The sequence below is a fragment of the Drosophila teissieri genome, chromosome 3R (genome assembly GCF_016746235.2).
Source record: "Drosophila teissieri strain GT53w chromosome 3R, Prin_Dtei_1.1, whole genome shotgun sequence".
NCBI lineage: Eukaryota > Metazoa > Arthropoda > Insecta > Diptera > Drosophilidae > Drosophila > Drosophila teissieri.
In genome coordinates this window covers 27,997,305-28,018,275 of record NC_053032.1, presented here as the reverse complement: position 1 = coordinate 28,018,275, position 20,971 = coordinate 27,997,305, and the positions used below count along the sequence as shown (strand labels likewise).

General features: G+C 46.6%; 8 protein-coding genes across 13 annotated transcripts in view; 4 read left to right on the top strand and 4 right to left on the bottom strand.

The window, feature by feature from the left end:
- The window catches only part of LOC122620111, a 34,852-nt gene extending 33,089 nt beyond the window's left edge, over positions 1 to 1,763 (bottom strand). For 2 of the 3 annotated variants that reach the window (XM_043797419.1, XM_043797422.1), the window contains exon 1: positions 850 to 1,762. The gene's annotated coding sequence lies outside the window, so the exon portion shown is untranslated. Of the gene's footprint in view, positions 1 to 849 lie in introns of all 3 variants that reach the window. The other variant, XM_043797420.1, reaches the window with a different exon arrangement.
- Positions 1,764 to 2,075: 312 nt separating this feature from the next.
- Positions 2,076 to 3,366, top strand: LOC122618995 (LEM domain-containing protein Bocksbeutel). 2 transcript variants are annotated; one of them, XM_043795637.1, is made up of 2 exons: positions 2,076 to 2,994; positions 3,067 to 3,366. In XM_043795637.1, exons 1-2 carry the CDS (start codon positions 2,155 to 2,157, stop codon positions 3,352 to 3,354), a joined length of 1,128 nt encoding a protein of 375 aa, XP_043651572.1. In that variant the 5' UTR covers positions 2,076 to 2,154; the 3' UTR covers positions 3,355 to 3,366. The 2 variants fall into 2 exon arrangements, with proteins under 2 accessions (XP_043651572.1, XP_043651571.1); XM_043795636.1 differs by having other exon boundaries at positions 2,078 to 3,366.
- A 128-nt stretch (positions 3,367 to 3,494) lies between these two features.
- LOC122618994 (dnaJ homolog subfamily C member 3) lies at positions 3,495 to 6,230 on the bottom strand. The gene is made up of 3 exons (XM_043795635.1): positions 5,691 to 6,230; positions 5,514 to 5,627; positions 3,495 to 5,092 (listed from the first exon to the last, which is right to left on the bottom strand). The coding sequence occupies exons 1-3, from the start codon at positions 5,785 to 5,787 to the stop codon at positions 3,807 to 3,809; spliced, it is 1,497 nt and encodes a 498-aa protein (XP_043651570.1). The 5' UTR covers positions 5,788 to 6,230; the 3' UTR covers positions 3,495 to 3,806.
- A 1,114-nt stretch (positions 6,231 to 7,344) lies between these two features.
- On the top strand, positions 7,345 to 8,055 carry LOC122621755. The gene is made up of 4 exons (XM_043799731.1): positions 7,345 to 7,407; positions 7,461 to 7,601; positions 7,701 to 7,847; positions 7,900 to 8,055. Exons 1-4 carry the CDS (start codon positions 7,345 to 7,347, stop codon positions 8,053 to 8,055), a joined length of 507 nt encoding a protein of 168 aa, XP_043655666.1.
- Positions 8,056 to 8,541: 486 nt separating this feature from the next.
- Positions 8,542 to 13,676, bottom strand: LOC122620367 (zinc finger protein 2 homolog). 2 transcript variants are annotated; one of them, XM_043797795.1, is made up of 6 exons: positions 12,907 to 13,676; positions 10,689 to 11,553; positions 10,539 to 10,625; positions 9,470 to 9,905; positions 9,221 to 9,370; positions 8,542 to 9,163 (listed from the first exon to the last, which is right to left on the bottom strand). In XM_043797795.1, exons 1-5 carry the CDS (start codon positions 13,057 to 13,059, stop codon positions 9,229 to 9,231), a joined length of 1,683 nt encoding a protein of 560 aa, XP_043653730.1. In that variant the 5' UTR covers positions 13,060 to 13,676; the 3' UTR covers positions 8,542 to 9,163; positions 9,221 to 9,228. The 2 variants fall into 2 exon arrangements, with proteins under 2 accessions (XP_043653730.1, XP_043653729.1); XM_043797794.1 differs by having other exon boundaries at positions 8,546 to 9,163; positions 9,435 to 9,905.
- Positions 11,765 to 12,475, top strand: LOC122620368. The gene is made up of 4 exons (XM_043797796.1): positions 11,765 to 11,827; positions 11,881 to 12,021; positions 12,121 to 12,267; positions 12,320 to 12,475. The coding sequence occupies exons 1-4, from the start codon at positions 11,765 to 11,767 to the stop codon at positions 12,473 to 12,475; spliced, it is 507 nt and encodes a 168-aa protein (XP_043653731.1).
- A 397-nt stretch (positions 13,677 to 14,073) lies between the features above and the next one.
- LOC122621054 (protein Son) lies at positions 14,074 to 17,192 on the bottom strand. The gene is made up of 2 exons (XM_043798784.1): positions 14,991 to 17,192; positions 14,074 to 14,930 (listed from the first exon to the last, which is right to left on the bottom strand). The coding sequence occupies exons 1-2, from the start codon at positions 17,031 to 17,033 to the stop codon at positions 14,223 to 14,225; spliced, it is 2,751 nt and encodes a 916-aa protein (XP_043654719.1). The 5' UTR covers positions 17,034 to 17,192; the 3' UTR covers positions 14,074 to 14,222.
- A 297-nt stretch (positions 17,193 to 17,489) lies between these two features.
- On the top strand, positions 17,490 to 20,324 carry LOC122621057 (importin subunit alpha-4). Of its 2 annotated transcripts, none has more exons than XM_043798788.1 (6): positions 17,490 to 17,648; positions 17,885 to 18,067; positions 18,127 to 18,507; positions 18,568 to 19,398; positions 19,464 to 19,640; positions 19,701 to 20,324. In XM_043798788.1, the coding sequence occupies exons 2-6, from the start codon at positions 18,008 to 18,010 to the stop codon at positions 19,794 to 19,796; spliced, it is 1,545 nt and encodes a 514-aa protein (XP_043654723.1). In that variant the 5' UTR covers positions 17,490 to 17,648; positions 17,885 to 18,007; the 3' UTR covers positions 19,797 to 20,324. The 2 variants fall into 2 exon arrangements, with proteins under 2 accessions (XP_043654723.1, XP_043654724.1); XM_043798789.1 differs by having other exon boundaries at positions 17,502 to 17,648; positions 17,947 to 18,067.
- Positions 20,325 to 20,971: the final 647 nt, after the last annotated feature.

Genomic DNA, 20,971 nt, shown 5'->3' with positions numbered 1-20,971 from the left:
CTTTTCAGTGAAAGTTGAGCGGGTTCAACAGCAAAAAAGCAAAACAGCAAAGCAGCAAAAACAGCAGCCAAAGGTTGTGTCAATGAACTGCGGTGGCGAATTCCCCAATTTCCACCGATTCCCCCAACTCGGGTTGCCTAATGTCAAGGCATGGGGCTAATCTTTTGTTAACAATTGGCTTAACAACTTGGCTTATCGATGGAAGGCCTCTCACGTGACTTGGCTATCAGGCAGTTCCAAATATAGGCAGTGACCGACTGAGTAGAATGAGTTGCCCAACACGAATTGCATTGGTAACAATAAATAACATTTAAGGCTACTTGAAATCGGCAAATTCATACAAGTCTCTTAAATATGGCACCAAATTATGGTTTAGTGGCACTCGAGGCTCATTTCAAAATGTGTAAACATAATTTACGTTATATCGGTTTTAAATGAGCCTTGCCGTTTGGAAAGGTTCATAAATTGTTGATTGTAATAAAGGCAAAAATAAACGTAGCTTCGAAATGGAAGTGCTAAGTTTTTAGATTTACAGCTGGACAATTACCTAACTTGCTTTTATATTGCAGTTGAGTATTTAATGGCATTTCATTTTAAACGTAGTATGTACCTAAATCACTGAGGCTTAAAACATAAAATATACCAATCCCGACAAGCCATCGTTTACTTTTTAAGAGGAACTGTTAGAAAATGTGGAAATATATTTTCAAGAGTACAATTCAACAATTTCCCCTGAAATTCCTTGGAATTTGTTGTAGGTGCAACGTAAACAATATTCACAGATAGCCGGTGGTCCTATTGGCCACTTTCGGCTGCAGAAGTGTAAAAAGGGTTGATTTTATTGCTCACCTGGTGTTAATTGTTGCGGCAACAGGTAGTTCTTCTTGTGGAGTGGACTGGAGTGGAGTGGACTGGACTGGACGGCCGATAAGAAGGAGGCCACGCGCAGAGTTTGGGCAATAGCAATATCGAAATGTAATAAACCAAATACCAAATACCAGAAAGGCAATTACTCGTTCACTTTCGATTTGAGCGGCCGATAAGGAATTTACAGGGGAAAACTCGATGTCAACACACGTTTGAACAAAGAACAAACACACTTATTTTCGGTTTGCGTGGAACAAAATAACAAAAACCAAAATCTGAGAATATTATTTTTTCGTTTATTATTTATCTACTTTTATACGTTGTTGTTTTTGTTTTTTTCACCTTTTATGTGAGTGTTTTGTCCCGCTTGCTCTTTTTGGGGCGCCTTTCTCACTCTTGTCCGCTTTAACCGGTTTTTTGGTTTATGTTTATGCTGCTGCTTCTACTGCTGCCGTTGTTGTTGTTGCTGGTGTTGTTGGTGTTATTTCCCTTGCTCTTGGCTTGGCTAAATGGAAAATATGCTGCAATTGCAGCTAGCAAATTGTCGAATGTTTCCAGCCACTTGCTTGCTTTCTTGCTCGAAATCGAAGCGAAAACTTTACAAAACACCCGCGATGGAGGTAAACAAAATGGGGAAAACTAAATGAGGCACACACGCAGGCGCAGAAACGTAAAAAAAGTGCAGGAATGTTGGGCGCCGAACAGGTGCAAATGATTCACGATTGCTTTGCCACAATCCACTGTTTATGCTATGTTGCTATAGCTCCTCCGTTTTCCGCACTGCGACTTGAGGGTTTTCTTTGGCTTGGCGAGCGCTTTCCGCGCGGCGATTCGTTTAATTCGAGCGTGTTGTTTGCGATTGAACACCTGTTGCGCGTTCGATTTTCATAAAACTAACTGTGTGACCGTCGGGTGCTAGTTGAAATATACCGCAGACGGTGCCTTCGCTCAAGTCTGGCAGCACTGTCGTTAATGTTTAGTCTCGCAAATTTTACAACACTGAACATGTGACGGTTTTCCGATTGCATATATAATATAGTTTTAAATTTATCTTTAACAACTTTGTATTTCTACATATTGCAAAAAAATTTATTTTTACTGTCGTACATTACTCATTTTGTTTATGAAATCTAGCTATAATTTGGCAAAATAAGGTGTTTAGCTAACAATCGATAGACGTTCATCGACGGAGACCATCCTATCGCTGTCGTGCCATCGCTAATAGCAACAGCAACAATCGTGACGACATTGCTATTTTTGTTTTGAGTTTCACCACGGCGAGAAAGAATGTCGGACCTTGCTTACCTGGACACGTTGGGCAACAAGGAGCTGCTGGCCAAGTGCCTGCAACACGGCCTGCCCGGAGTTCCCGTAACGGACAGCACGCGCAGCGTCATCATTCGCCGGCTGAAGGCCGCTATCACCGGGGTTCCGCTGAACAAAAGCAAATCTGCAAGTAAGAAAGCGACTCCAAGGCGTGAAACTGTACATGGTAGCCAGGTTGCTACGCCCACATCGGAGCCAGTACGTCGCACGCCCGGCAGAAGTGCAGGCCACACCAGCAGCAACAATAACAGGATCAGCGAGCACAGTCGACGCACAATCGCCTATGGACTAGACAACACCTCAATCTCGGGAAGATCTGTGCAGACTACAACCACGGTCTCGGATGTGGGCTCCCAGTCGGAGGATGATGACTACTACATGGTGGACTCACCGGGGCTTAAGTACGCCCGCGACCAACAGCCAAGACGCTCCGTTTCTCTAACCAAATCCGGAGTTTTGACCACATCGTACACACGCGAAGTCGACCAGCCGCTATACGAACAGGAGGATATACCACGCAGCTACACCTACGAAAGACCCCATGTGCCAGCCGCTACTCCACATACACTTCCGACATACGAGCCACGCATCGAACCCTCAACCTACAGACGCACAGATTTGGGTTTCGAGCGTCCTCTGTTGACCCAATCCAACTTAAACTCGACCAGCTACCAGGAGGCATCGTCATTCAATCCAAAACTATCACCCGTTTCGCCAAGAAACACTTTCAGCGGATCTGCTAGACCTTTTGGTGGCCCAGCACCAGCTTCGGCACCCATTCGCCAGCGACAGAGTGTTCCAGTAAGTGGATCCAATCTGGCCCGTGGTCGCCTTCTCCAGCCGACCACCGCAGTAAACACCCTATATCCGCAGCTGAATCAGTTCTACGATCAGCCAGACACCGCAGGCGAACCCATGGACACGGAGAGCGAGTCCGAAGTTGAGGAGCCGCCCATCAGAAGTCATTTCCAAAACAAGCGCTTCTCGCCGCAGGCCAGAAAACCTCTGGTAAGACACCAAGATCAGGTTTCGCCCATGGCGCAGTTCCGTGCACTGGCTGTGTCGTTGGATCAAAAATATAATCTCAAATTCTACCTAATATTGGTAGTGTCAGTGATGCTGGCCACCATGGTATACGTGATAATGACGCCCAACGCCTGAGAAGCGTTCATATCAGGATAAAACATTTGGTTTTGGTTACTCCACGCATTTTGACCCCAGACTACAGCGGAGGAATATTTATAAAGACTTTGCACCTTAAGACTACTTTTAATTCCAAACATGTTCAAAATTAACATATATTCAATTCAAATTGCCAAGTCTTTAATTGCTTGTTCTCGCATATTGTTTCTTTTTATACATAATTAGAAAAATGTACTACATTATAATTATTGTATTGTATTAAATAAACTAATTAAATGTAAGTGCTCAGTGTGTTTTGTTGCGATTCGTGTGTGTGTGCTACTCTCTGACAACGGACCATGGGTTTATTTATGCTTTATGCTACTATTTACACGCCATTTAAATGAACAAAACAAACAGTGTAAAATCGTTGAAGGATATCGGGGATCGCGGCTATGACATCACAAAGCAAATGGCTGCTGGCTGGCTGACTAATTGAAGTGGAACTTGAACTGGAACGGCGACCCGTGCTGGAAGTGTCCAAACGGATGTTCGCCATGGAAGCCGCCACGCTGATTGCTCTCAGGATCCAGCGGATCCTCGCCGTTGTCGAACTGGCGACGCTTCTCGGGATCCGTGAGTACCTCCTTGGCTGCGGCGATGTCGATAAACTTCTTCTCGGCCACCTTTTTCTCCTCGTCCCGGAAGTTGTCCGGATGCCACTTTTGCGCCGCCTTCCTGTAAGCCTTCACGATCTCCTGTTTGCTGGCGCTGCGCTTAACGTTTAATATCTTATAGTAATCCCTGCGTTCTGACTGCTTCTGCAGCTTCTTCGCCCTCTGGATGCCTTCTTTCGCGCGGGTGTTGCTCTCCTCCAGGTCGAGAGCTGCTTGGAAGGAGTGTATGGCATCATCGTACATCTCGGTGCCCAGCAACGCGTCAGCACGATCACAGTAGACCTGAGCATCCTTCATAATATCTAGTGCCTCCTTGCACTGCTGCAAAGCCTTGCCGAACTGCTCGTCGGCCGTGTAGCAAGTGCACAGCACCTTGTGTCCCTCGTACCGGATCATTGTCTCCTCCGGCTCGTTACGCAGCACTGCCTCTCCCGCGGCTATGCACTCGGCAAACTGCTTCTCCTCACGCGCCTGCTCCGCGTTGACCAGCTGCTTTTCCACCTTTCGCAGTTTTTTGTAGAAGGGGAAGCAGAGCTTGTGCTCCGGGTCGAACTTCAGGCACTCGCGGATCTCTTTTAAGGCATTCGTGGCATGGCCAATGGTGTACAGAAGCTGGGCGATGTTGTAGTGACCCTCAGTGCTGTCCTGGGTGAGACGGTTCACCTGCCGCAAGTCAGCAATGGCTGACAGGGGATCATTGATGGCAATGTAGGCATCAGAGCGAGCCTGCCGGAAGGGCACTGCCCACGGCGAGATCTCTAGCAACTGTGTGATCATGGAAATGGCATTTTGGTGATCACTGTGCTGAATCAGCTGCTGCACAAGAAGCCACTGCTCCTGGGCGGGGGCCAAGCGGGAGTAGTGCTCCAGCACCAAGCCGTTGTTGGGTTCCTCTTGCAGCACTTGATCGAAGTCCAGGAGCGCTTGATCATACTCTCCGCTCTTCATGTGAACAACACCACGCTGGATGCGGGCGGCCGTGAAGTCTGGCTTCAGTTCCAGCACCCGGCTGAAGTCCTGGACGGCGAAACGCGTCTTGCCCAGCGCCAAATACACGGTGCCACGCTTGAAGAGCGTCAGGTAGTTGTTGGCATCGCCCTCTGTGTGGAAAAGGTAAAGGTTAAATCAAAGCCGCGGGCAGAGAAAGGCTGGGATATCCGTGCACAAAATAAAGGTAGCTCTAACCAAAAGTTTACCAAATTAATTTAATCAAATTCAAGTCAAAAGATACAAGTTTGCCTATCCACTGCATTTCTATATGGAAATAACCAGTGTGTTGGCCTTGACAGTTGCAAAAAATGGTTATGTTTTATTCAAACCCTAAGATTCTATGATTCGTTTGGCAAAAATAATTGAAATCTTTATAAAATATTTAAATTCAGGCAGCTATTGATAGCGATGTTATGTAAATTTACGTGAGTTTATACAAAATAAAAGACAGCTGCCATGGTAAAAACTGAATATAAATTAAGTGCCATGGATATTCCGAGGCTTTCATGGGTACAAGGCAGTTATATTTACCAACAGCTGCATGGTAGTGCGTCAGTGCATCCGACAGCTGTCCGCGGGCAAGGAACTCCTTGCCCAGCTCCAGATGGTTCTCAATGTCCGCCGGACTGGCCGTTGACTCGGCGCCTGTGCGAGAAACCATGACGTGTATTTGGGCTGATTTAGGAGATAAGGATTTCAAGTACGTACCTTCCAGGAAGAGCTCCAGAAGGAGGAGCACCAGGCAGGCGACCAGTTTCTTCTCGCCGCCGCCAATCATGAGCAGGTCACTCAATGGCAAGGCCATGACGATGGCTACGTGTACTTAGATGCCCCCGCAGAAAACCAGTGTGGGCGTGATTTGGAGTTGACTCTCTATCGACACGCACGTCAGATCTGCTTGGCGTGGCAGCTGCTAATCTCTACGGTCTTCCCCTGCGGGCTTCCCCTCTTGCACATCCACTTTCACTGGCGGCTTTATTTTCAGCTCGCTGTTATGGATTTTGCATCCGTTTTTGGTAAACTTGCGGCGCCGTCTGCGTTTATTTCGGTAATTTTGGTTATTTCTGACTTGGTCAGCTGGTTGTTTTAGCCGTCTGTATGTTATGGAGTTTAGCTGGTACTCCCCGTGGGCATTGCTGCCACTTCTAGTTCGGAATCGCGACCGCTGTGCACTGAACTTTTCGCTTATAAATATTACAAACTAAAAACTGACGTGTTCACGTTCTCTAGAGATGGGCGACGTTTGGCCGCAGGTGATACTAGTCACTGATTCTACACGCAGTCACGGGTCGCAACTATCGAATGGGGACGAAGGCGGTGCTGGCAGCATTTGGCTGTTTTCTAGCTAAAACTTTTACTCAAAATGAGTAACGGAATTTCAAAATAAATAAAATAAATATTTCAGAGTGCACTGCTCGCTAAATTAGAACTAGCTGTTTAAAAATAGTTCTCAGAAAGATACTAGAAAACGTATTTTGGCAAGATGTCTAAAGTAATCGACTAGTGCCGCGCCATTTAAAAAGTAACGGCAATTCAAACTTTGGTCAAATGAATGTTTATTCGGAACATGAATTTGGTAAATATATCTGCAACTACATATAAAAAAATCCATAGTATATTGATATTTTAAATTGATAATTGATTTTATATTGATAAGCGGGCCTCGCACTCCGGACAATTGTACGGCTGCTCCGGATCGTGGCTGGCGTTGATGTGCTCCAGCAAGAGTTGCTGCAGCTGGTAGCTCTCCTGCGGGCGCAGACAGAACTTGCAGGCATAGCTGATGGTCAGTTCCGGGGGAGCAGACTGCTATGTGATTGGTTCGTCCAACTCCTCATCATACTGCTGCTCCTCCGCCTCGTCGATGTCTACGGCATCCACAAAAATCTCTATGGGATCACTGGCAGTGTTTGGTTGTGTTTCGGCTGAAACCGTCGTTGTTGCTTTGGATGTTTCCGATTCCTGATGCTCCTCCGCCTGCTCCAGGTCCTCGTGGTGCTCATCTTCCAGGCTGCTGGCATCGATCTTGTCGTAGATGTTGGACAGCTTCAGCTGTGCCTCCTGGCAGGCGACTCGGAATGCGTTGATCGAGCAGAACTTGGTGAAGCAGTCGCTGCAGATCTTCTGGGGCAGTCCATCGTTGGGAGAGATCTGAAATGGATTCACTGGTTTTAGTCTGCTGCATAATTAAGTAATTTTATGGACCATTGAAACACTATATATTATAATAACCATCAAATTAATCCAATCGCTTTGCGATGCTAAATTAGCTAGTTTAATTGGACTTCCTACGTTATTATGAAAGTTTTGCAATATATTAAAATCCAATTTAGTTTAGTTAATGTTGCGACATTATTGCATGATGTTGAGGAATCTACGCTGCCACTTAATCTTCATTTTAGGATTTCTTTTTATGGCTGAAAAGGTTGCTATCTCTAATTTGTATAAATTGCATTCAATTAATCGATTTTCTTGCAGATCTCCTGCAAATTTGAATTCACCAACCTGCAGTGCACATCGCTCGACAAAACCTTCGCTGATTTTGAATTCTGCTATTTAAGATCTGTGAATCGGAGCTACAAGTACATAACGCTAAAAGTGAACTTGTTCAAAACGCCAGTTACAAAAGTTAAGGTACGTAGATATTACACAAATAAAACACTTTTAGGGTCACTTTAATCGTCATTATTTTTCTAGTTCAATGGTATACTATACAAGCGATTTAGCGGCTACAGACCCTTTATGTTCAATATCACAGTGGATGCGTGTAGATTTTTGAGAAACCCCGACTCGAACCCAGTGGCAAAATACTTTTTCGAATTCTTCAATTCCCACTCGAATCTTAACCATTCCTGCCCCTATGATGTGAGTATATCCTTGTGTACTACAACCCATTTGATATCATTTTGTACTTTAGCACGATCTATTTTTGGACAAGGTTCCCATAGACTTTGTAAACCACAGAGTTACGAAGGTTCTGCCCTTCCCTGAAGGCGACTATCTACTGGAAACCCATTGGATGGCATATGAAATCGATCGGGCGGTAGTCAAGATATATTATAATATTTCGTAATTTCTTGGAATACCACAGAATAGTTTTGCATTTTATTGACAACAAATGGAAAATATATAATTGTATCATTTATAATTGGAAATTCCATTCCATAAGAAGGCAAGCGTTTTGAAAAATTTATGGTTCCGGAAAACTGAAGATTGACAATTTTCCAAAAGCTTTGTGGTTGACAGGGAAACACGGGTCGCAACTATCGAATGGGAACGAAGGCGGTGCTGGCAGCATTTGGCTGTTTTCTAGCTAGAACTTTTACTCAAAATGAGTTAAGGAATTTCAAAATAAATAAAATAAATATTTCAGAGTGCACTGCGCGCTAAATTAGTACTAGCTGTTTAAAGATAGTTCTCAGAAAGATACTAAAAAACGTATTTTGGCAAGATGTCAAAAGTAATCGATTACTGCCGCGCAATTCAGAAAGTAACGGCAATTCAAACTTTGGTCAAATGAATGTTTATTCGGAACATGAATTCGGTAAATATATCTGCAACTACATATAATAAAATCCATAGTATATTGATATTTTAAATATTCTTATACATTTTCGGTAATTATTGTAAATACTTCTCGGTTTCATCTGGAAATAAATGCATTTCTTGAGCATTAAAAGTTTGCCGCGAAGCTTAGATTGCTCGTATAACATCTTGTTTGTTCTCATTGCTTACATATCGCTTATCGCTAAGTGGTCAAATGGATATATGTGCTTGGAGAGTTTTGAAGGCGTTCTGTGAGATTAATATGGATCAGAGATAGAAAGAGATATGCGGCTGAAGCGCCTAGGGACCGATCGAAGAGGAAATGGACAGAGATATATGTACGGGTTATGGCCTACGGAGTATCTTCTAAATAAAGCTCTAAGCACATCTGCGATCCTAGGATCGCTGCGTGCATATGGTCTAGTGAGTGGATGGAGGGTACATGTATGTATATGGTCTATGTAGGCTTGAGTTCCGAGAGCTAAGCTCGCAGTGCATTGCAGTTTCTGCGCTGTGCTTGGCTATGACAGATATCTTTGCTGTTCCACTTGGTTAGGAAATCACAATGTTGATCAGATCATCCAGAGGGTGGTCCGCCGCGTGCGGCTGAGAGGCGTGTGTCTTTTGCATGTGAGCTGGAAGTGATATTCATCTAGATGGAAGTGCATCATTGAGTGGTTTCGCATACGTACTCTTAAGCTTAATGTGCGTGACAAATCTTTCCTGACAGAGATCGCATTTGTAGTAGGTTTTGCCCGTGTGAGTTCGCTGATGCAGCCGCAATGACTTCTCGAACAGATAGGCTCGACCGCAAACGTTGCACTTGAAGTTCTTCTCCAAGACTGCAAAAGATTGAAGCTTACTTACGTATTAGAGATCTTAAAAGAGACATGTGGGCATACTTACCCTCATGACTCAGCCGGTGCTGGGTGAGCACATACTTGAGGGCGAAGGCCTTGCCACAAACATCGCAAACATTGGGCTTCTCCTTCTCGTGCGTCTTGATGTGCCACTTCATGTCCTGGGCGCGCTTGAACCGCTTGGAGCAGTGTGGACAGGCGTGCGGTCGATCCTTCTCGGAATGCACGGCGGCGTGCCGCTCCAGAGCGGATTTCATGTTGAACCGCTGGCTGCAGCTGCCGCACTGAAAGAGTCCGGAGTACTGGCGTTCCCGCTTCTGCTGCAGCACCCGCTTGTTGTTCGCGATGACCGGAGCTCCAGGTCGCTGCAAATGCTCCGCGGACATGTGGAGGATCAAGTCCGGTTCGCTGGAGAAGGGCTGGCGGCACAGCATGCACTCACTCCGCTCGATGGCCGTTAGGTTCTCCCTGTGCCGCTCCAGCATGTGAATCCTCTTCTCCGCATAGGATGCAAAGACTGTGGAAGTGGACACAAAATGGGTTTAGTATCCATTGGTACAGTGTTACAGGGTGGCTAATCGTAGGGTGTCATGAAGTAGAAAACTCGGAAAAATGCATCGTCCTGAAGGTGGGAAGTGAACTTTGTTAAAATCAAAATCATATATATTTCAATAATGGATGAAATTCCTTAAATGCAGGACGATTATCTATGTAATTGCTGGCATGCTGCTCTCCGGGGATTCGTACGGTGGATGGAGTTGATTATGCATTTGGTTGATGGGTTTTGATTGGTTTAGTTGGTTAAAACGCTAAGTGGCTAAGTGGAAATCAAAGTACAAAACGTTTGCCGTTCGTTAATCGCATGCGATGGCTAAAAAGGTGTACAAAATGGAGCTGGGTTAGCCATTATCTTTACCGTTGCTCTTGGCTTGACTAAAACACACTATATAAGGCGGCAGAAGCAGCCGGTCTGGGCCCAGTTTCTATGTTCTTAAAGCGCTTGTTGGATGTGAGAATGTTGATATATATGATGCGACAGATTGATATATGGTTAATGCTCATGTTTGTGAATCGTTTGAATCGATGGATCTTCCAATACCAGAAGATCCCGTGTGGGTGTCCCCGAACCGGAGGATCCAACTTGACTTACCCTCCGTGCAGTTGGCACACTTGTAGGGCTTCTCGCCGCCGTGCTGCCTGTAAATGTGCCAGCGAAGGGTCTTCAGATGTATGAATGCTGTGTGGATATATTGGTCAACATGGCGTATAAGCAGTATTCAATGCAATTGGTGATTCTTACTCTTGCCGCAGAAGCCGCAGTGCTCGCTCTTCCGGGAGCTGGTGCCCGAGTGGGTGGCCTCGTGGCACATGAGATGCCGCTGGCTGATGAAGAGTCGCTCGCAGCCGCTGTGGCGACACTTGAACTGGCGCTCCGGATTGTGCCACTTCATGTGGTAGTTGAGGCTCTTGCGGGTGTAGAAGCGCTTCTCGCACAGCGCGCACTCAAAGTCCGTCTCCGAGTGGTACTTCTCCACGTGGTGGCGCAGATTGTGCCTGTCGCCGTACTTCTTGCCGCACACCCCGCACGCATGTTGCTTCTCCACGTGGCAGCTCTTCAGGTGCACCGTGCGCGAGGCGGCGTCCTGGAAGCGGGCCTCGCACTCCGGACAATTGTACGGCTGCTCCGGATCGTGGCTGGCGTTGATGTGCTCCAGCAAGAGTTGCTGCAGCTGGTAGCTCTCCTGCGGGCGCAGACAGAACTTGCAGGCATAGCTGATGGTCAGTTCCGGGGGAGCAGACTGCTCTGTGATTGATTCGTCCAACTCCCCATCATACTGCTGCTCCTCCTCCTCCTGCTCCTGCTCCTCCGCCTCGTCGATGTCTACGGCATCCACAAAAATCTCTATGGGATCACTGGCAGTGTTTGGTTGTGTTTCGGCTGAAACCGTCGATGTTGCTTTGGATGTTTCCGATTCCTGATGCTCCTCCGCCTGCTCCAGGTCCTCGTGGTGCTCATCTTCCAGGCTGCTGGCATCGATCTTGTCGTAGATGTTGGACAGCTTCAGCTGTGCCTCCTGGCAGGCGACTCGGAATGCGTTGATCGAGCAGAACTTGGTGAAGCAGTCGCTGCAGATCTTCTGGGGCAGTCCATCGTTGGGAGAGATCTGAAATGGATTCAGTGGTTTTAGTCTGCTGCATAATTAAGTAATTTTATGGAGCATTGGAACATTATATATTATAATAACCATACAATTAATCCAATCGCTTTGCGATGCTAAATTACCTAGTTTAATTGGACTTCCTACGTTATTATGAAAGTTTTGCAATATATTAAAATCCAATTTAGTTTAGTTAATGTTGCGACATTATTGCATGATGTTGAGGAATCTACGCTGCCACTTAATCTTCATTTTAGGATTTCTTTTTATGGCTGAAAAGGTTGCTATCTCTAATTTGTATAAATTGCATTCAATTAATTGATTTTCTTGCAGATCTCCTGCAAATTTGAATTCACCAACGTGCAGTGCACATCGCTCGACAAAACCTTCGCTGATTTTGAATTCTGCTATTTAAGATCTGTGAATCGGAGCTACAAGTACATAACGCTAAAAGTGAACTTGTTCAAAACGCCAGTTACAAAAGTCAAAGTACGTAGATATTACACAAATAAAACACTTTTCGGGTCACTTTAATCGTCATTATTTTTCTAGTTGAATGGTATACTATACAAGCGATATAACGGCTACAGGCCCTTTATGTTCAATATCACATTGGATGCGTGTAGATTTTTGAGAAACCCCGACTCGAACCCAGTGGGGAAATACTTTTGGGAATTCTTCAATTCCCACTCTAATCTAAACCATTCCTGCCCCTATGATGTGAGTATATCCTTGTGTACTACAACCCATTTGATATAATTTCGTATTTTAGCACGATCTATTTGTGGACAAGGTTTCCATAGACTTTGTTGACCACAGAGTTACGAAGATTTTGCCCTTCCCTGAAGGCGACTATCTACTGGAAACTCATTGGATGGCATATGAAATCGAACGGGCGACAGTCAAGTTGTATGGTAGAATTTCGTAATTTATCGGAATAGTTGTGCATTTTATTGGCAACAAATGGAAAATATAGAATTGTAGCTATTCGCGTAATGGAAGTTCCATTGTAAAAGGACCAACGTTTTGATGGTTCCGGTAAGCTGAAGATTGACAATTTTCCAAAAGCTTCGTGGTTGACAGGGAAATAACCATCCTATGCATAATTAAGCCCCAAGTGGCTCGTTTGTGAAAACGTGGCCCACACACAACTTTCACTTGCGAAAAGTTGCAATTTTAATAGTGAGGGAAATACAAGCAACCAGCTTGGCACACAGTAAGAAATTGGGAGCGTAAAGTGATATTAATTCCCAGATTGACATGTTTTGAGACTCCAAATCCCAAAGATATATCATATGTGATATGAACCCATACTGGCGTCTTCCTGATCTTAAAACCCATTTATCACAGAGCGCTCACCTTTAGATTCCAGTTGGCGAACTGGAGGCGTATCTGGGCCATTTCGCTGGGCCAGCAGTTGGGATGATGGAGGTCCAGGAAGTGGCTGTTGTTTACGCCACTCTCGAAATCGCACACAAACATGGAAATCGCACAGGTGCGGCACGTTTCCATGGCGTTGGCCGCAAACAAAGTGGCCAGCGAAAATGCGGCAGTGCATCAAAAGCGGCGACAACGTTGGCAACGATATGTGGCCAATGCAACTGCAACTGCAACGCCCAAATTCGACGCGCCAGCCATTCATGTGCGGTAATTATGCAACTTTATGAGTTACGCTGGCTCTGCTGCTTGCGTGTGTCGATGCGAAAACCACATCCAAATCCGCAGCACCAACCACGAAATGCAAAGACGCAGTGGCTCCAAAAAAGCATTTGCACAGTGGCATGGATATTTTCACAACAAATATTATTGCGCACGCTTTGCAGGCATTTGGATGCTGATTGAGGCTGATTGATGCTGCTGGGGGGGAAATTGGGCAAACGAGGACTGGGGCACTCGGAAAAGTTTTGTCTGTATCCGGGTGACGACCTCTGGTCCGCTCCTCCGCTCCCTGTGGCCCGTGTCCTGGTGCGCCCACTAGCCAAGCCAATGGTCCGTGCTCGCCATCCGACGAAGTTCGAGCTTCCGCGTGAACTGACCTTCGTCGCGGAGCAATCTTTTGGAACTTGCAGCGCCAGTGCTCCCACTCCCAGCCCACACGGCCCGCACGTCCCACTGTTGTTTAGCCCACTCGGAACAGCTGGCTTTGTTTGTGTACTTGCGCAAAAGCCCCGTGAGGCGGGCGGGTAATCAAAGCTCGCGCGTTAAAGCTCCTCTCCCAAAACATTGAATCGCGAATTACGGGTGATACACTTGCAGAATTAATGTGTCAACTAAAATGTTCAATTTATTGAGGGAAGAAAACCACTTCAACAATGCCACTAAAATACGAAACTTGCATTTCTTTAAGGAACTAAAAGTATACAGGTAATTTACAACTGAAATCAGGGACAGCATTTAAGTAAATAGTTTGTAAAATTAAAAAAAATATTCATAGAGGAGTAATAGAAATAAAAACGTTACGTGTGCATTAAATTTTAGTAATTTTAGTCAAATTAACAGATAGCATTAAGACTGGGTTGGACAGAGTTTAGGATCAGATGTTATAAATATATTTGTCTCTCCACCAAAGCAGACGAACACGACTTTACAACTTAAACTTAGGGCTACTTGTATGTACAGTTGGGGGATTCTTTTATATTCACTATCTAGAAATTAGCCTATTCGAAGTTCGATCACTAGCTGGGCGGAAGGATGCCTAAGGCTCGCAAGCATAAGGTGGCTGCGTTGAGTTTCGCCTCCTTCTTGTTGTTGCAGCCGCGATCCGGCGTATAAGTCTGTCCGTTAATCTCGACCGAAAAGAGGAAGGAGCGGTTGTGAGCGGGTCCGATATCCTGACGGAGCTTATACTGCGGCGGCGTCCACTTGTTCTTCGAGGTCAGTTCGTTGAGCACACACACGGGATGCTTATCCTGGGTGACCAGTGGCGATGGCGCCGGCGGTCCTGGTCCCGCTCCTTGCCCCGGTGGACCGGGTCCGGCACCAACTGGTACCGCCATGTTCTTATTTCTTCGCTGGGCAGCTGACGCACGCATTTGCGGCGGCTTTAAGTCGTCGCGCGACACCAGGCCGCGTTTGTCCAACTTGACATCCAGCAAAAGTGGCTGCAATGATCCAGTTTTACATCTGCCCAGTCCCTCGCCTGGTTTCCAGCCCATCTTTTGCAGCAGCGCCATTCCCATGCCACCGGTCACCGGTTTGGTGGAGGTCATTTGGTCCTTGCGCACCCACAGCTGCGGACCACTGTTCAGCTCATGGGCCTTCATCACCTGGGCGCCCGTGCTCCCCGTAAACTGACCAGGCAGGTGCTTTGAGTTGGCCCACGACGACATGTTGCGTTGCGCATTGTACATCATTTTCAGAGCCTCAGAGTCGGCAGGATTGTCCTAAGTAATAAGCGGATTATTAAGTTATACCGTTAAATGACAAACGGTTTTAAAGCTCACCTGCAGGCGACGTATGGCACTAAGACGCTGGGTGATTATGCTGGATACGTCCATGGAGGGCGGCGTCACATCCGGAAAAATGGAAGCACTTTGCGCAGGCGTAACGGCCGTTGTAGACGGTATAGGCACCTCGGGAACGAAGGGAGCAGCCACAGGGGCGGGCTCCTTTGGTGCGGGCGGCGGGACTGGTTGAGGAAGAGTGGGCGGTTGAGTGACAGCTGGGGGTGGGACTAAGGATGCTCCTCCCAGTGACTTAAAGGCGGGTTCCTGCTGCTCTTGCGAGGGTATCGATTTTGCGAATACGTTCTTCGGCGTTTCCTTGAACATATTGGTAGCCTGTTTGGCTGGCGGAAGGGAGGGCAACGGCACTAGCGAGTCCTTACGCTCCACCGGCACCCACACCTCATTATTGCGATGGGTCTGTCCCGACGACACCGGGAACTGCATGGTTATGGCCTTTGTTTGCTCGTCGATTCGAGTTGGTGCTGGAACCAGTGCCGTTGAGTTTCGTATATGCATCACAATTGGTTCGCGCTCCTTCAGCTGAAAGGGATGATGAAAGGCCTTCGCATTACCATTCTTATCCACATCGGACTCGTCTTCAGAACTCAGATCCGACAGTCCGTCGCCGTTGGAGATTTTCTTGCAGAAGTCGGTCAGATCTTGAACAGTGCGTCCTCCGTAGCGCATCTTGACGAGCACCTTGTCCTTGACCTCCGCCGTCATGTTAGCCACGCCAGGCATTGTTCCCCGTTTGAACATGTTAATGGCATTCCGTCGCGCGATCTCGAGCAAACGCTTTTTGTCGATTCCGAGCTCACGAGACCGAGATCTTGACTTTCGATTCCTCCTGGAGTTGGATTCGCGCACGTTTCTCCGGGGTGAAACCGAGGGTTCCTCCTTTCCGTCATAAAAGCTGTTGTGCGGCCGTCTGCGGCCGTTGGAAGCCTTTTCCCGAAGGTACGACTCCTCATCGGAGAGCGAGATATCGGAGAGATCTGGTTCCTGCCGTGGCTTTGTACTTGCAGCTTCAGATCCTTTCGAGCGATCCGCTTCACGGTGGCCGTTATAAAAGCTATTGTGGGAGCGGATGCGCTCCTTTTCACGCTCCTTTTCCCGTTCCTTTTCCCGTTCCTTTTCACGCTCTTTTTCCCGTTCCTTCTCACGCTCCTTTTCCCGTTCCCTTTCACGTTCCCAATCGCGCTGCTTGTCCCTCTCATGTCGTTCCCGCTTTTCGGGATGACTGGCAGGCTCCACAGCGCTGCGCTTCCTGCTCTCAGACTTTTCTTTCTCCTTTTCAAAGGGAGCTTGTGCTGCCGTAAACTTATCTTTGGATTTGGCCCTATCCCTGTCCCGATCCTTCTCCTTTAATTTCTCCGTAACGCGGTCCCGATCCTTCTCCTTAGATTTGTCCCGGTCCCGGTCCTTCTCCTTGGATTTGTCCCGGTCCCGGTCCCGGTCCTTCTCCTTGGATTTGTCCCTGTCCCGGTCCCGATCCTTCTCCTTGTCTTTGACCCTGCCCTCTTTGTGTTTGTGCTTCTTACGTTTGTGCTTGTGCTTGCCTTCCGCCTCCGAATCGCTGCATTCGCCATCCGATTTGGCCGTCTTCTTTTTCTTCGCCTTCTTTTCCTTCTTTTCCTTTTTGACCTTTTTCTTTTTCTTGAACAGATTGTCGTCTAGCAGTTCCTCTGGAGGAGCGGCGTTGAATACGCCGAACAGCTCAGCGAGGATCTCGTTCGAGGACTTCACCGGCTCAATGCCCTTCTTGTCGTCCGCCGAGGCGGAGCTCTCGCTGTCCCCCGATTCGTCCCTGTTTCCTAGTTCTTTGCTGTTGCTCCTCCGCTGCAAAGTCACCATCTCCGCCTTGATCTTGGCATTCAGGGCCCGGAGTTTGGCCTCCACCTCTGCGTCCGGTCGTTCGCTCTTTACCTTAATTGGCGGAACCTCGACCAGAGTAAGTGGCTCCTGTTCCGGAGGATTTGGCTGAGACCCCGCCACTTGCGGCGTTTCCACGCTCGCCCCTTTCTCTGTATTCTCCGTCATTGCACTCTCGCTGGGTGCGGATCGTCCTAGTGTCCATGCATGCTGTGGGAATACCGTCACAGATCAGCAAATTGGTCGCTGTTTGCGATTAAACGTTTTTTGCACACCTTGCCTGGACAGAATAGTTTCAATAATAGTGATGGAACTCCAGAGGGTATCGATAGCGCGCAAGGCTTTAAAGTATCGATACTGTGCTAGGGATGTGTTGAAGAACTAGCACGACAAACCAGCTTGAAAAATTCAAAACAAATACAAATATTTTAATAATATAATTGAAACAAGTGAACGTATTTCTTAAATCAAAAGTTAACTGATCCAACTATGTAACGGCTTTACTGCTTAAGTTCTTAGAATTGCGCACCACAAACTAATTTTAAAAATTTAGTGACTATAAAATAAAGCTAGACAAGTCGATACAAGTCCAGATCTGACGATAGGCACGTTAATCGACCCTGCCTATGAGTGGACAGTCCCGAATTGTCAACCGCAGCCAACTTCACTCACGTCGCTGTCACTGATTGCAATTTTTATAAAAAAAGGAAAGAAATTGATCACTTTTAAAAGGCGTAGAAAGTGTGTGTGTCGTGGGCGAAACCCAATTTACGAGATACAAACGTAAGTACCCGCTACCGAGGACAAAGAAAAACACTTTTTTCGCCCCTAGCATTGCTAATTTTCATGTATTTTTTCGCCATTTCTTTTTTCATCGCCTGCGCCATCGTGCTGTGCTGCAACTGTGTTGGTCGATTCTACGTTATTTTTTCTTGTGTGCGCGCTGGTGTGTGTGCGATTAATTTTTCCCATTGGCTGGTGTGCAATTGAAACAAATAATTGTACATCGAAAATGCCAGGAGGCGTACGTCGCCATCTCCGCACCTACATAATTGTTTTTAACTTACGCATTTCCAAACAGTCAAACGCAATAGCGGCTCCTTATTGAAGCGGCATAGAGGAAAAAAAAGAAAACCGACAAAATGACGTCTCTGGAGCAAAATCGTTTACAAAACTTCAAAAACAAAGGAAAGGATCAGGATGTAAGTAGTTGAAAGTTACTGCTGAAATGGAAAACATTGTAAAACTTATTTCCGTGCAGGAAATGCGACGTCGGCGAAACGAAGTCACCGTCGAGCTGAGGAAGAACAAGCGCGAGGAGACGATTCTCAAGCGGCGAAATGTGCCCAATCTGGACTCGAACACAGATGAGGACGAGCAGTTGTCCTCGTCCATTAACCTGAAGAAGCTTGCCCAGGCAGCCGCAGACTCCACCAAGCCGGAGCAGCAACTGGTCGCCGTTCAGGCTGCCCGCAAACTGCTCTCGTCGGACAAGAATCCACCCATCAACGATCTGATCCAAAGTGACATTCTGCCCATCCTGGTGGAGTGCCTCAAACAACACAATCACACAATGCTCCAATTCGAGGCCGCCTGGGCCCTGACCAACATTGCCTCTGGCACATCGGTCCAGACCAATCAGGTGCGTTTATCCTACCATCTTCGCGCTTTCTTTGTTGTAATGCAAGATAATCCTGTTTAGGTTGTTGCCGCCGGTGCCGTGCCGCTCTTCCTTCAACTTCTCAACTCGCCCGCTCCCAATGTTTGCGAACAAGCCGTGTGGGCCCTGGGCAACATCATCGGCGATGGTCCATTGCTCCGCGATTTTGTCATTAAGCACGGAGTCGTGCAGCCACTGTTGTCGTTCATCAAGCCGGACATCCCCATCTCATTCTTGCGCAATGTAACATGGGTGATTGTAAATTTGTGCCGCAACAAGGATCCGCCTCCCCCGGCTGCCACCATTCATGAGATCCTGCCCGCACTGAATGTGCTCATCCATCACACCGACACGAACATCCTGGTGGACACGGTCTGGGCCATCAGCTATTTGACTGACGGAGGCAACGAGCAGATCCAGATGGTCATTGAGAGTGGAGTTGTGCCCAAGCTGATACCACTGCTGGGCAACAGCGAGGTCAAGGTTCAGACCGCCGCACTGCGGGCTGTTGGCAATATTGTGACTGGATCGGATGAGCAGACACAAGTTGTGCTCAACTATGACGCGCTCTCCTACTTCCCGGGCCTGCTCTCGCATCCCAAGGAGAAGATCCGAAAGGAGGCGGTTTGGTTCCTTTCGAACATTACCGCTGGAAATCAGTCGCAGGTGCAGGCCGTTATCAACGTGGGTCTCCTGCCCAAAATTATCGAGAACCTGAGCAAGGGCGAGTTCCAGACACAGAAGGAAGCTGCCTGGGCCATCAGCAATCTGACCATTAGCGGCAACCGCGAACAGGTCTTCACCCTGATTAAGGAGGGCGTTATTCCGCCATTCTGTGACCTCCTTTCGTGCCAGGATACGCAAGTTATAAATGTAAGTCGAATCTGCGACTCATTGTCAAAGTGTTCATAGAGTAACATATTTTCTCTTTCGCACAGGTTGTTCTGGATGGCCTGAACAATATGCTCAAAGTGGCCGATTCTCATGTTGAGGCGGTGGCCAACTTTATTGAGGAATGCGAGGGTCTGGCCAAGATCGAGCGGCTGCAGAGCCACGAAAACGTTGAAATCTACAAACTAGCTTATGAAATCATTGATCAGTACTTCACGGATGAGGTGAGCCAAAAGTGTAACTAGCCCTTGTTATTATTCTAAAACGTTTTTGAATCCTTGCAGGGCGAACAGACTAACATGGCACCGAGCTCCGACGGCACACAATACAATTTCGATCCGAATGCCGATAAGCTGCCCATGAACTCATTCAACTTTTAACGATCCAAACCGAGGGCAGCCGCAGTAGCAGTGAAGTGAAAACCAAACACGTGCAACACACATAACTTGGCGTTTATCCGTACACAATTCCTTGTGTATGAACAAGCCCGACGAGCCGCCAACCAATTCACATAATAATAGCATTATATATTTTGTCCACCACACAGCAGCAATTAGACAGCCGGGTTCGTATTAGGGACGAGAAAATAGGAACTCGGGAGGATACACAACGGATAATCCGCTGCAGCCGTTTTAGCTTCTCTCAATTCTGTGTTATCAAAATTACAAAATTCACACATAGACACACTCGTGCGTGTGTGGCTGTGCGATGCAAGGACTTATCCGATTGGAGTGACTCTCCTATAGATCATCCAAAATATATACACACAGGAATGAAAAAAAAAAACAATTTCAAAAACAATGTAGACCTATTTGATTTATATGGAATTATTTAAATATGTACGCTTCTGATTTGTAATTGAAATTACATATGTATACATTTCTAACATGAAAACGATAAAAGCAAAAGGCCACTCATCATTTTTTTTCCAGCCAGATAAGTTAAGTGGAAATTTATAAGCACAAGTCATAAGTCTGTCCAGTCGTGTCGCGTTTCAAGACCAGGCATTCGAGTTGTCCGTCGCGTCGGCCGATCAGCTAAATAATTAGCGTTTGTTTGAGCTAGTGCGTCACTTGAGCACGTTTCCCATTAATGCGCAATTGCCCGTCTACCTTTTGTAGGGCAGCTAAAAAACAGTTTTCACATGGTAACAGATCAAGTAAATATTTGTAAACAATCAGACCGATCATCCAATTCGGATTGCAACAGCAGGTACTGGGCGTTTCCCCCAATTGATGGATCTAGTTATGTTAATGACTCATCTGGAAGGCATCAATTTCGCTAGTCTTCAGGTGAGACCGATAGTATAAGATACTTTAAATCATGTAGCTTTAGTTGGGTAATATGGTCTATGCTTTACTTAATAACCTTGAGGAGTGTGGAAATAAATAGCTCTTTAATTTTACATATGCGTTCTTTTATTAAAAGTATTTAAGGAGCTTGGAGTTCCCCTGGCGGTTGTTTTTTGAACTACTCAAAATATTTACATGTAAGTTACATATCATCTACATGGACTCCTACAATCTGTTATGGGACATTTAAAATATTGTATTGG